This window comes from Columba livia, chromosome 1 (genome assembly GCF_036013475.1).
Source record: "Columba livia isolate bColLiv1 breed racing homer chromosome 1, bColLiv1.pat.W.v2, whole genome shotgun sequence".
Classification (NCBI taxonomy): Eukaryota; Metazoa; Chordata; class Aves; order Columbiformes; family Columbidae; genus Columba; species Columba livia.
The window spans coordinates 58,566,026-58,580,579 of record NC_088602.1 but is presented as its reverse complement, the minus strand read 5'-3'; the positions used below and the strand labels follow the sequence as shown (position 1 = coordinate 58,580,579).

Sequence of the window (14,554 nt, the reverse complement as noted above, 5' to 3'; positions counted from 1 at the left end):
TTATTTTAGCATTGCCTCTGTAGTTATCTGTGGCGCTTGGGGACCCCAGTCATGGCCCAGGACTTCACTATGTTTGGCATTATCCTAACATGAAAAAGACGGTGCTTTGTAGGGTTATTTTAGCATTGCCTCTGTAGTTATCTGCAGTGCTTGAAGACCCCAGTCACGGCCCAGGACTCCACTGTGTTTGGCATTATCCTAACATGAAAAAGACGGTGCTTTGTAGGGTTATTTTAGCATTGCTTCTGTAGTTATCTGCAGTGCTTGAAGACCCCAGTGATGGTCCAGGACTCCACTGTGTGTGGCATCACCCTAACATGAAAAAGACGGCACTTTCCTCCACTGAGGCAATCCCCAAACCTCACCAGGACACTTTTTAGGTACGATGCCAGCAGGCAGAGCATCCAGAAACCCCTTTTTCAGGCTGATTTACGCAGCTTGTGGCTATGTTGGCCATTCGTGTTCTTTGAGACCACGGCGTGACAGAGACGGGCAAAAGCCAGCCGTGGTGTAGGGACCAATTCCAAGGGGTCATGTCACTTCGTGGGGGCGCAGGGGCCCGTGTGCAGCTTTAGAGCAGCCCACCTGTCCCCCGCGGCGGGCGGTACCGGGCCGGGCCGAGCCGTGCCGGGCCGCACGTGGGTACGTGACGGCGCTCGGGGCCGGCGGGGCTCGGCGGCTCCTCCTCCCCCGGCGCCCGCCGGCGACTGGGCGCCGAGGCTGCGGCGGGCGGCGCGGGGCGGCGCGGGGCGGGGGTGCTGCCTCCTGCGCGGCGGTGCGGGGCGCAGCGGCACCGGGGCCGGGAGGCGATCGGCCCGCGCGGGCGAGGGCGGGCGGCGTCGCGGGGCGGCGGCGGCGGCGGCGGGGACTGCGGGGCATCGGCGGGGGCTGCGGGCGGGGTCCGCGCCCGCGGCCGGCAGCGGTGTCTGCGCCTCAGCCGGGCTCGGCCGGGTGCCGGTGGTGCGCTCCTCTCCCGCCGCGGGGCTGCACAATGGCAGTCGTTCAGTAGGATGGATCCTGCCGTGGCTTTTGTTCTGCAGATCCACCCATCCTCCTAGCAGTCAAGTACCCAGGCTATGGTTTTCTCTCTGGGGATCTTTCTTCCGCGTTTTGCCGGTGTCTCTGATGAGGTTTTGGCCTCGGCTGGGATTTCACTACCTTACTTTTCGTTTGGCTTCACGCTGAAAAAAAGGGATTTCTTTTATTTTCTCTCCACGCTTTTGGTTATAATCCAATGTTGTTCTAGAGGGAATAACCATTCAGCCTGGCTGAAAAAAAGCATCCGTTGAAAAGTCTCAAAGAAATATACCACGTGAGGAAAAAAAACTGGGAGAAGATCGGAATATAATCATTTTTTCTATGATAAAACTGGTGCCCCGCTTCAGGAGAACTGGTCTCAATTTATTATTATGCAACCACAAGGATCTCTTCTTTCTCAGGGTGTATAAGCTGCTGGATTGCTTTTCGCCCAAATCAATGTGGTTTCTTTGGAACATTTTCAGCAAAGGATCGCATATGCTGCAGTGTCTTTGTGGCAAGAGTCTTAAGAAAAACAAGAACCAAACTGGTAAGCAATCCATTGCACTGCATTGTTTTTCTTTTATGCTATCCTGTCTGTTGCTCGCCGAGGTAGATCTGCAATCCTGCTGAGGGGAGAAGGGGGAAATATAACGAGGCCAGCACGGACATGCATGTGCATACGTGTATGAATAAGCAAGGAGCGGTTTGGATTAGGTTCATCCACTGTCACCACGGAAAATAAAAAAAAAATCAAAGGCGACCCTAGCCCAGCCTGCATTTCCTAGTTTCTATGTGCTGTTTCCAAGGAGGAAACTTTTATTATTGCTACCCTTTTTGAGGGGAAGCCAGTAGAGTCCCCCGTCTCCTCCGTCCTCGATGCGAGCCCCCCGTGTGCGTACCCCCAGACAGTTTTGGGAAGAGGAGCCTGGGTCTCCCGTGCTGGTGTGAGCCGGCCCTACCTGCGGTGGGTGAGTGAGCCGGGGCTCAGGTCCTGCACAGCACTTTCTGATTAGCTTGCAATATGTCACCCCCCGACACACACACACCCGCCTCATTTGGTTCTCTGAAGTCAAGCCCGACACCTCCGCCCCCGGACTGGGGGCTCCCTGTTGTCACTCAGTCCCCCGGCACTTTAGGCCGGGAAGATGGAAGGGGGCTGAGGAAAGGGAGTGGACACTTTCTTGGGGCTTGTGCCCAGACGGCAACTCAGGCACCTATGCCAAGCAGCAGCAGCACCGCCTGGGTGGCTGCGTCTCCTCCGCCTCTCCCTGCCGGGATGACCCTCTGTGGACACGCCGGTATCTCTGCCTGCGTCTCCATGTCTGCCTGGCAGCCAGGATCATGCGCTTCGGTTCAGCCCGGCTCCGAGGGGGAAACTTGCAGTACATTACATAAGAAATGCAAATGCAGGTGCTCCGGGCCGCCCGGTCCCGGGGGGTCACGCTGCTGCTGTTGCATCTCTCCCATCCCTCTTGCTCGGGGCGGCCGGGCTGCCAAGCCCGCCGCTTTGGCGAGCAAGGTGGGCGAGAAGGGATGCTCGGCGGGCGGGGGGACCGGGAGGTTTTCAGGGGAAATACCGGCCCTCCCCGCCCCCCCTCACACTGGGCTCTGGTCTCCCTCCCCCCGCCGCTGCCGTGCTCACTCCCCCCGGCCGGCAGGTTGTCTGCAAGCACTTGCGTGCCTGGGGAGGCGAGAGCCACTGGAGCCCGGGTTGTGAAGGGAGGGATGCCGTGTCTGTGCGGTGGTGTGTGTGTGTGTGCCGGCTGCCCTGCAGTGGCAGCTCCCGAGCAGGAGGCTCCTGACGCTGGCACTGCAGTGTAGTAGATCATAGGCTCTCGTTGCCTCTCTGACACCCCAACATCAACAAGCAGCAGCCCTAGCAGCCCGCACCCTTCTCCACCCCGGCAGCCGGAGTGCCCGCTCCTGCTTTGCCCAGCTCAAGACCGGTGCAGAGAGTTGTGCTGGGCACCTCGGCGGATTTTTTCTCTCCCCATCTCGTTCCCGTTTGCCAGCTTGTCTCGCCCCTCTCCTCCCCGCCGCTGCCTCTGCAGCAAAGAACAGCCACTTCTCAGCATACCAAAGAGACCGAAATGCCCCGCCGGAGGCTGCGCTCAGCCTCCCGCAAAGTGCTTTTTGCTTCATTCACCCCTTGGCGCTGCAGCGAACCTCCTCCCCCGGCCGGAGACATCTTCCAAGCCGTGTGCCTCCCCCGCGGCGGGATGGGGCGGGCAGGGGCAGGACAGCCGCCCACCTTCTTGCATCCCCTGGGGACCCCCCCGCTCCCCCTGCCCGGTCTGCGCATACCGTGGCCGTGACCGCAGGGGGAGGTCGGAGCCGCGGTGTGGCACTGCCTGCCCTGCCCACTGCCGATCGCCCCCCGGGAGTGCAGGCTTCAGCGCCGGGGTGCAATGAGGCGACGGTCCGAGGAAGGGCCTTGGCGAAGGTGGTGGTTTCTAGTTTGCATACCGGAGGGGAGAAGAACAGGCGTATAACACCCCCGCCCCCCAAAAAAGGCCCGTGTCCTTTCCTTGCGGAGGGGAGGCTGGTAAGAAAACGGCCCCTGAAGCCGAGACGTGTTCTGTGGAGTGCCAGGCTCCCTCATCACACACACCCCCCTTTTCTCCTCCCCAGGGACTTTGCCGCACTTGCCCCCTGTGCCCGGGACGAGTGGGTTTGGGTGTCAGGAACGACACTGCACCCCGCCGCCACTGCCACCCTGCCTGGGCAGAGCTGAGCCGGCCCACCGGGTGCCAGGGGAGGGGGAGCCGATCTGAGCAAGCGGGGCGAGCTGGTGAGGGAAAGAGTCTTGGGGAGACGGGCTGGAGGGGTCGCATTTCCCCGCTGCCACGGGTGCCAGGGAGGCACAGGGCGGTCGGATAGCTGAGCGCCGAGGCGGGGGGCTTGCGGTTGTTGTCCCCACCGGCCAGATCCGTGCTCTCGCTCTCCGCCCCTCACAGTTTGCGGCGCTCTGCTCCGGTTCGACGTGAGCCGGGACGCCGAGCCCAGCCAAGCCGCATGCCCCATCCTGACATCCCGGTCCCGCTGAACTGCGGCTAACTGTGCGGGCAGGCTAACACTTCGCTTGGCCGGATTAGTTGGTAGCTCGACCCCAGGCGCTGTTACTCTGGGGGAAGATCAAAGCCATCCGGGCCCGGAGGAGAGCAGGGAGCCACTACCGTGATGCCTTGACTCCCCCGATGCCCCTGGCCGTGGGACTCCCCCTGTGCGGGCAGCTCTGCCCGCTGGAACCGGCGAGCCCCGTCCCCGCTGCGGCACGGAGGACGCACTCCCCCTTTCCCCCCAGCCCTCCCCCGACCCCCTTTGCCCGCTAAACTTTTCAGGAGCGATTGGTCTTTTTGGTCTCAAAAGGCACCACATGAGCGAGCAGCTGCGGCTGATCCAGCCGTGCAGAAAATCAAGCAGGTTAGGCAGCTAAGGTTGGCTGTAATTTCAGTTTATTTAGTTATTTTTCGGCCTGCTGCCCTTTTTTTTTTTTTTTTTCTGGTCCCTTTCGACAGCTGGTCTTTTTCCAGAAATGGGACTGGGTGGCTCCTTTCCAGATGTTCTCTGCTTTGTATTTGCTCTGCATCTCTGCCTGCAGCTCTCTCCTCCCTGTGACGACCTCCTGCTAGGGCTCCCCTGCCTTCCCCGGGGGCCCCAGCTTGCCCTGTTGGGGTTACTGGCACCAACCAGAGCTCTGAAGTGAGGGCAGAGTGGGACAGAGAGGGCTGGGGTGTCCACTTCGGTAAATGCAAGTCTCCGGCAGGGTTGCTCTGGGAGGCATTGCTTTATCCATGACAGAAATGCAGCTGGCTGAAAACCCTTTGTTTCAAACTTGAGATCCTGGAAAGAGGACCTGCCTTTGATTGTTGCAACTATTTACCTCTTTACATTTCTTCATGAGGAGGAAAACTTTAAGAATCAAGATGTGTGGCTTTGCTTGCATCGATTGATTTTTTTTTGAAATTTCTTGAGTTTAATAGTCGAAAGAGTAATAAACCCTCACATATCTGTAGCATCATGTCCATCATGAAAATATTTGCAATGTGTCAGGTTCCCTGAGTCGCTCTTGCTCTTGTAATTATTCCCATCTAACTCTGCCCTTTCAGCTTGTCATACACACAGAGAGGACTTCACAAAGTGCGAGATAAAAGAGGCTTTTTCCCACAAAGCATTACAAATTGCTCGAGACCATAAGGACTGAGCCAGGGCTTGCAATGATAAGATGCCAACCTGGTGGCTTCCCTTCCAAAGCTCTAAACTGAGTATGTTCTGTTAGGACATGGCTAAGTTATGGGGAGGACTTGGTGCTTGAGGGGAAATGGGTAAGGAGAGTATCTCTGGGTGTTTTTAAAGCAAATGTGAATAGATTTTTTTACCAAATGGCAGCTGTTAGGGTGCCCATGGGAGATGAGTAAATTGGCTGGAGTACTAGATGCGCCTATGTCAGGAATTGCTATTCACATTTCACTCCTGGTGGCAGCCCAGCAGACAGAGAATGGATCAGGTTTCCTCTCCATTTACCTCCAAGGAGAGGCATCTCTCCAACTCAGTCAGAGGTGTTGACAGGACAGTAGATGGAAATTGGCATTACTATAAATATGTTGCTGATAGAGGAATTTGGTTTCTGTTGGTATCAATCCCATATCAATCTGAACCCAAAACCTCTTTAAAGATAAGAGCATGTGAAATGCAGGCTGTGGCTGAACTGGGATCTTTGTGTAGTCCCTTGTTAAACTCCTCCTCCATAAGACAGACACTGGTTTTTTATGGTTGCTTATAATTTTGAAAAAGTTTCCAAACACAGCTCTACGAGACTGGATCTGTTTGAAGCAGAACCTTGGGTCCTGCCCATAAAATATATAATGTGTGTCTATGTGAATTCTAAGAAAATTTCCATCCTCCCACCCCCTTCCCCAGCCTTCTTACTCATAAAAAACAAACCTCCCACTAAAAGACAAAGGATATTTTGCCTCTGTAAGAGCTGCAGGGTCGGTCCTTGAAGTATCTTTCACATAGGTCTGAAAAGCAGCCCTGACTGCCTAAATACCATAATTCCTGTATTGTTAATCAAACTGTGATGTGTTTCTCTTGTTCAAATGTAAAATTGCCTATTTACATGTATCTCACCTACTGAAATTTTGCCCTCTATGGAATACATTTCCTGAATTTATACAAATGTAATTATTCTTGATCAAATTAAATGGCATATTTTACTTGTTAATGGGTGAAATTTATGCCTGCTCATGCATCTCCCTACTGTGATAAAATGCTTGCACCTAGTTCAATGTCTGCTAATGACAGGCCCGTTATAAATTAGTTAGTATATACAATGGATGACTTAGGCTTAGGGAGGATGTGAAAAATGCATTTACAGATATCATTGGTTTAAATATTTATATTTATGCAGTTTTCATTTCAGTTTGATGTTTATTCTACTTACCTACTCTATGTTAAGTGTATTAATTTTGAGTTAAAATTCCTATCTACTTCAATTTTCCATAAGGAATGACTGAGACATCTAGAATTTGTCTCTTTGCAAAGATTTTCGGTCCAGTTAATGCCTATAAAAATACAATATGGAAAGGAGAGAGTTGTTTGAAACTGGAAGTCCAGTTTTTCAAGAGAACTTCATAAACCAAAAGAAGCAGAGCATTATGCTGACTGGGGTGGTATTCCATAGTTGGTGGGGCCACTGTTGACGTTTTTGTGTAACCGCTCAACATGTAGCATGAAACACTGCAAGTCTAGAATGTGGTTGGATAAATGAAGTGGTTGTGTGCGAAGTAAACTCTAATGAATATTTACAGACATTTGCCTAATGTGCTTGTGAGCACTGAGTCCTACTGGAACAGGTTTCCTTCAGTCGAGGATTAACTTGTTACTTTGGGAGCAGTGATGTGTTTCTATACCTAATTCTGTTTCAGATGGCTTTTGTGGTTTTGGACACACAGTCACTTCACTGTGCCCTGCTTTCCTGCTTGTTAAAAATCACAGGCAATGTCTGAACATTGCACACGTATGCTGTTGGTCCTTTCATTTGCTTTTCGCATTTCAGTGAATGATAGCTTTTCAAAGACAAATTACTAGTTTACTGAACAACTTACTGAGTAACAAAACATAGAATGATCTCAAGATTTTTCAGTCTCTGTTGTGAAAAAAAAATGCTGTGGTGTAGCACAAGGCTTGATGTACAATTAATGTACCTGAGAGCTATTTGCCACTGTACAGAAAGACTGAATACAGTAGGAAATAAACTTTGCAAGACTGGAGCCATGTTTAGTTCAGAAAGAGCCCGCTTCTTGCACAGTGTGTCCACTTTCAGAACATAAAAAGCGACCGGTAAGAAAATATTTCTATTGAAGACCATGTGATTAAGTACTCAAAGGAGTATTTTCATCTTCAGACTGGATATTAAGAAAATTATTTATTGTGTTCTTGAAGTGGATCCTTAGAGGTTCTGAGCCACTCAGAAGTAGCAAAAATTATCATTGCAAAAGGAACTGATGGTATTTGGCACTATGATGGACTGAGCCCACAGTGAACTAAATGTATGTAAGTGGCATATTCTTTTTAATATACTCTACAGCAAAGGTACATAGTGCACGAATAATTAACTAAGTTGTTATTCAAATCAGGAGCACGCTGACTTTGAGGAGGATCTTTTTGAGGGCAAAACCTCAAAAATCATTAAGTAAAAGGCTTTTAGTGGGTAAATGGAATGCAGGTTTGTTGTATCTGTCGCATACACTACACTCACATTAGAAGCACACACATTAAATAGTAGCAATGGAAGTAAATAGTCGCTGATGAGACAGCATTGAGAAGTCAGAATAATAATATCTGTAGTAAAATTCAATGCACAAGTCAGAATAATAACACCTTCTGCAGTAAAATTCAATGCACTAGTTTAGGTAACATACTGTGTTGAACATAGTCAACATTTTAATAGATGGAGAGTTAATATTGGATGGTTGTGTAGGTCAAATGACAATAAATGACATGCAGTCACTAGCAGAAATTGATGGTGTAATTTTAATGTCCATATTTTGTGTTTTCACTCTGACACCTGCTTATTTTACTTTTAACTGGAAACAGCATGAGAAATTGCACTGAACAAGTTTAACGTTTGCATACAGAAGGCAGTATCTTGGAAATTACTTGGCTTGATCATTCCATGGCACTAAAATTAACCTGATCCCATCAGGCAGTAGAATCGAACCAAGGTTAAACATTTTAATTCCATTGGAATTGTTTTGGCTTTTGCTCTCAGACAGTGATGCAAATAAGCTGTAATCCTCTATGAAAAATTTGTTTTAAGGAGATTCCAGAAAGGTCTATATTTCACTGAACTGGTAGGGGAATAGACTTTACTGTTCCCTGAAAATTCATCACATGGTCCATGTTTTTTTTCGTGTGGCTTCATCATCTGGAAAGATGAGAACACAGTGAGGATACAGAACGTGCGGGACTCATGCCTCAGCTCTTGAGCATGTTTTCTCTCCAACTCTGGGCCCTGTAAGAAAAATAACAAGACGCGGAACAAATCTAGATTTGATTCTTCCCCTAATCTATCCTCGCAGTTTTCAGCTATCCCTGAACTGTCAGAGCTTTTATTCAGGCCACTGCGTGTAGTAGCCTCTGAAGGAGCTACACACCTCTACTTGTCAAACAGCATTTCTGGGTTTGGACATCAAAAACTTTGCAGCGGAGCAAGCTCCACATAGCCATGTGTCGTTTGGAAAGGGGTTTGTACTTTCAGGGGGTACTCCTTGGTTGAAAAACAGAGGCTAACACTGCTATTCCTGCTCTGTGTTTGTGATTACCGATTACAGGGGGATTTTCAGGGCTCACTATCTCATCCATGAGGTGAAAGACACTTCCTTCATGGTGCCTTCTCCTTCCTTGAACTGTCAGAAAATACTCGTCATTTCTATAATATCAGTTCCTGTGCAGTGTAACTTGCCTTTGCTGAGGATATTAGATGTCTCTGACTTTGGAGGACAGACGAGACAACAACTGACACATCCCTCTGCATGAGCCTCTGTCTCTGTGGTCCTCCTGGATCAGTGGGTGTTTCTGGTTGTGTACATGGATATGCTCAGAGCATTGCCCACATTCTCACCACAGACCAGAAGCTCATGAAACTGTAGGTCTGTGAGGAGCTGGGAGTCCTGTATTGGCAGGTTGCCTATGCTTTTGTCCAGCTAAAAGGAGTTAATTCCTATGGATTTTCTAGGCCTATGGGATAAGGGAGTATCTCCTGCAAAGGGCATGTTTTAACAAAGTCCTTCCTCCTGAGGAAAGAAGGAGGATATTGCTCCCTTGAATAAACTTTTGAAGAATTAAGCTCTGGTGTGACTGAAAACTAGAATTTTATACCAGCATTGAATGGTTTGAATAGGAGAGAGAGACTGCATATAAAAGCAAAGGCTTCTGTTTACATATAAATCTCTTGGATCTCACCAGTGCTAGTAAAGGAAATACAGAGGAATTTCATTGCCCTTTAATGAGGTTTGAGCTGAAAATGTTAATTTAAAGAAGGAAAGTTGTCCAGATTTGTTACTCTTTCAGTAAATTTATTTCTAAGCGTGTCCTGCTACATTTAAACAAAAACGTGCAGATTAAACAGTTCCCAATTCACGCTTCTCATTAGATAAGTGCATTATAGAACATTAGTCTTGCCCAATAGCTTCTACAGGTATCAGTCATTGCTATTATAGGTACATTTATTGACATCGAATGAGATGAACAGGAACTACCACTGTAAAACATAGTGAAAAACATAGAAAAAGATGTGAACAGATTACAGAGTAAGGAAACATTTTAAAATATAGCTAAATCATTAGTACAGCAGTATCTTATAAAACAGAGTATTCTATCAGGAACATCTTAATAAGGGTTAAATTAATAGTAGTGCTTATTAATTCATAGTTCTCAGGATGTGAAAAAACACTTTACAATTCTGATTTGCTTGCAACTAGAAATTACATGACAATACCCAGACTGCTAATAGTCCCTGAGAAACTAAACCTAAACGTGATTTAGGCAGATTATCCCACTAGGAGATCAACCCAAGATCTTAGATGTGAATTAACTTCAGACTGTCTTAAAACCCAGATGCAATTTTGTGGCTTGGACTTGTTCAGCTTTCACCAAAATTGATGTTTTTAAATTTATAAAGCCTTGTGACCCCCAGAGATTTCCTCCTAGCCCCTTGCCAGTAAAAATTGCTGTTTGTTTGTTCCCATGTGAAGGTGAATTTCTGACCTCAAAAACTAGGGTTATATGAACTTTCAGCACAGACCTTTGCTAGTCTCCTGGCTTTACTCACACCTGTTTTATCTCTGTGAATATGACCTTGACCTGTCCCAAACACTGTCATGTCCTTTATAGCCTCTCACATGTCTTTCAGTTATTTCACCTGTTGCTTATGCAGGCATCTCGTCTTTTTACTTTGGGTTAGGGTCTCTCAGGAAAATTATGCCTTAATTATATTTCTTTCAGATATTTTTGTGTTCTTTCTGCTACTTTGAATAATTAGCTACTGGCAGTGAGCAGAACGACTGCACAGGTTATTACTGATGTGATAGATATTTGTGATGGATGAGGGTTAGGCTCATGGTCTATCCTTTGTTTTATTGAGCATGAACTGTATGAGTGGTTTCCCACTTTCTGCTAATTCACAGTAGCAGAACAGTAGCAGAAGTACATAAATACAAAGGCAGTAAAGCAATGGTGATTGATAAGGAAAATACAGTAAAGTCAGCAAGAGGATTCAGAAGACCTAAGAACAAATTTTATCCTTTTCATTTGTTTTGAGGATTGTTTGATGATATTACTTACTTGAGGATAAAATGTTTCCTGTTGGATTCTGATGTTAAGGCAGGGAACCTCAGCTTTCAGGAAAGTTTTCTGGATAATACTGGTGAGCTATTCTTACTTGACCTGCTGAGGAGCTCATCCTGGCATTGCCTACTCACATGGGTGGTATGTGCATCCTTGAATCTTGTGGTACCCTGCTGAAGTGTTCCCAGAGAGCTACAAAATCCAAGGCAGAAGTAAGCCGTAAGTTGTGCAGGCTAGGTTAAAAACTTTAAATTAAAATATTGGGAGAAACAGCAGCATGAGGGTTCGTTATGTTTGCTGAGACCCATTTTCCTTGGCTTTCAGTGGGTAGTTGGAGTGACTATGATTTAAATTGCCTGCCAAAAAGAGTACCTGCTTATAGATTTAAGATGGAGGATGAAGATAAATACTAAGCCTTTGTAGTCATATACATAGGTTAAGAATTTGGGGGTGGAACTTGATAAGTTTGAACAAAAGTAAGTCAGAATGCAATGTTAGTACATTAGGTGAGATTTTTTTTTGTGTGCTGTGTGGATGATACATGAATAGTGTGGGATGCTTTCTCTCCCACTTATCCTCAGAGAGGGATAAAAACCAGAATGACAAAAGAAATTATAAAGTAAATAATAAAGGGATTAAAGGAATCTGTCATCATTTAGAAAGGTTAGCGATAGAGTCCTACAGGCAAGCAGAATTTAGGAATTGTTTAAGCTACTTATCAATCAAAGAGCAAATAGATCTGAAATTTAAGGACATTTTCATGGGAAACATCTATTTCTAGAAGTGTTTCTTTCCCAAGGACATCTAAGCGAGTTAAATTGGAGAGTGCATCTTCTCTCAATTTATTCCGTTTATAGCTATCTCACCAAAGGTGAGATATCCTTGTAAATGTTACTTTGCTTTTATAAATCAAGGTGCTCCCACATTCTCATGAGTCTACCTGTTGTCACCATGCAGCCCTGAAGGACTGGTCTCCAGGGTGACCTCAGGCTGAGAGTTTGGTGGCTCCTGCCCACTTGCCTGCTGTCACAAGGATGCTCTGCAAGCCACCTGCCCTTGCACGCCTGGCAGCACCTGCTGTTTTGGTCCTGCACAGGCATTTGGAGTCCTATGTGTTCTCCAGTTGCCTGGGCTAACACCTGTGAGGTCCCCTGTGGAGGAGATGGCACATGAGTCTACTTGCGAGGTCGGCCCTCAAGCTCAACTGAAACAGTTGATGTAGTTGCCACAGTAACTGCTGGTGAGAGGAAATCTGTTATTTCCCCACTTCCTCCCAAACTGATTTACAACACAACTATAAACTGTAGAGCTTTGTCCAGTTCTGGGCTCCCCAGTTTAAGGAATTACTGGAGGGAGTCCAGTGGCGGGCTACAAAGATGATGAGGGGTCTTGAGAATCTTTCTTATGAGGAGAGACTGGAAGAGTTGGGTCTGTTCAACCTGGAGAAGAGAAGGGTGAGAAGGGATCTTATAAATGCTTACAAATATCTCAAGGGTGGATGCCAAGAAGATGGGACCAGGCTTCTTTCAGTGGTGCCCAATGACAGGATGAGGGGCAATGGCACAGACTGAAACACAGGAGGTTCCATCTAAACATGAGGAGAAACTTCTTTACTTTGAGTGTGCCAGAGCACTGGAACAGGCTGCCCAGAGAGGTTGTGGAGTCTCCTTCTCTGGAGACATTCAAAACCTGCCTGGACATGTTCCTGTGTGATCTGCTCTGGGTGAACCTGCTTTAGCAGGGGGGTTGGACTAGATCATCTCCAGAGGTCTCTTCCAAGCCCAGCCATCCTGTGATCCTGTAATTCTATGAGCTATGCAATGCTGGAAGCATTTAAATAGTTTTTGTCTCTGTCAGGGGGTTTCAAAAGCACTTCTGCGCACTTGCAGGCATTAAGCACTAAAGGAGGGTTGCATAGGTTCAATATAATTTTCCCTTTTCCTTCCAATAGCTTATTAGGTCCACAGTCAAATAGACTACGAATGTTAGGTGCCATTCAGACCTAGTAGATTACCATAAATCTGTGTCAAGAAGTTTACATTGGAGATCTTAAAGTAACTTCAAAGGGAGAGCCAATCTCTTCTTCTCATTAACAGATGGCAAGTAAGAAGTGTGAGTAAGAACTGTCCACCTTCAGCTTGGCATTGATATCCTTCCCCCACCTTAAACTCCCCCTAGTTGCTCAGGAACCTAAGATTGAATTTATATTGCTTAATTAAAATGGGACCAGGGACTGATCCAAGTCCAAATGGCTCTGGCTGGCTCGTCTCCACATTATGTGCAGTTACCACCCTCCCTAGAAGATTTGGCTTTTGGTTCAAAACTGCCTGGGACTTTAGGAACAAGTGTGTGTGACCAGGATCTAGTGCTTCTTTTATTTAGCAGTATGAGCACAGACAAAGAGGATCAGAAAACCTCTTTCACCTCCACTAAGGAACATTAGGGCAAGCTCTGCTTTTAGGGTGCTTTCCTTGTGCTCCCAGCCTCAGTGTGGGAACACACCTAGGCTAATAACAGCATTTGACACCGTCCCAGGCAGGCAAGGGGACCTTAGAGCTTCAGTAGAAGGGAAGAATCCCAGCTTCATCCTTTGAGGAAGGAACACCTAGAAAGGGGCTTCCCACAGGCTCCTGGTTAACCCTGTGAAAAGCTGGTGGGGAAAGACAGCAGAGCACCCCGCTTCAGAGTAAGTCTGGCAGAGATGAGCAGCAGAGACACAAGTCTGCAAGGAATGAACCATACTCGATTTCTGAAGAGGGCAAACCAGACAGGAAGGGAGGCTCAGTCTTGCTGGCTAAAGCAATAGATTTCCCCTTTCTCCTCTCTCCATCAAGAACATGCAGCTCCAGGGTAAGGAAGAGCTGAAGGACAGGAGGTTCCCTCTGTCCCTAAATAAAACCTTTTTCTTCCACTTCACTGACTCATACTTGTTTTCCTCCTCACTGACCTTACTAGGGATCACCCCTTCTTTTGTGTGAGCATGTGCAATGAAACTGGTCAACGCTATTGGTCATCTGAGTAACTTGTTTTACTGCACACACATCTTCTATTAAATGACCTATGCAGACACTGACCTGAGTTGCTGCTGTGTGTACTTTTTGATCTTCCTTTAGTTAAAGGCTATATATTACTTCCCACATGACCACTGGTCCCTCAATTTCTTTATATAGTTATGAGAGGCACAAGTAAAGAAACATTTTTACTGATTATTGATGCTTTAAATATTTTGACAGGCTAAATCTGGTCATGGTCTGTGGATTAAAAGGGTCTGTCTTATGCTCGAGTATATCTGTTTGTATTTTGCCTATATTAATGAAAATTAGAACTCATAAAGCATTTTTGATAGTTTTAGGGAAAATCAGTTTATAGCACTTGGAATCTCTTGATTCTTTTCTCTGAGGGTGTAAAGGATATGTTTACTCTTGCATTTAATGCTAAATATGAAAAGGTTGAATTTAAGCTGTGGATTCTCCTCTTCCGTGAATTTTCCTTATGGTAACTGTTTCTTTACAAATTAAAAATTTGAAAAAACCCATGTGTCATTACTTAATCTGGGACTAAGAAGTGTGTTGCATTTAAGGAGAACAGAGATTTTTATGTTTTCAATGCCTGCAATAAAGCCAATTGTGAAAAGCTCTGATTAGGGGACATAGTTTTTTGTTGCCTTAAAATAAAACATGTGAGC

At 46.9% G+C, this 14,554-nt stretch overlaps 1 protein-coding gene across 3 annotated transcripts in view; it reads left to right on the top strand.

The window, feature by feature from the left end:
* Window positions 1-789: 789 nt before the first annotated feature.
* FGF14 (fibroblast growth factor 14) overlaps window positions 790-14,554 on the top strand; it is a 417,171-nt gene continuing 403,406 nt past the window's right edge. Inside the window, exon 1 of one of the 3 annotated variants that reach the window (XM_065057919.1) lies at window positions 790-1,567. In XM_065057919.1, the coding sequence (XP_064913991.1) occupies window positions 1,360-1,567 (208 nt within the window). In that variant the 5' untranslated portion in view covers window positions 790-1,359. The remainder of the gene's footprint in view (window positions 1,568-14,554) is intronic. The other 2 variants (XM_065057898.1, XM_065057946.1) reach the window with 2 other exon arrangements.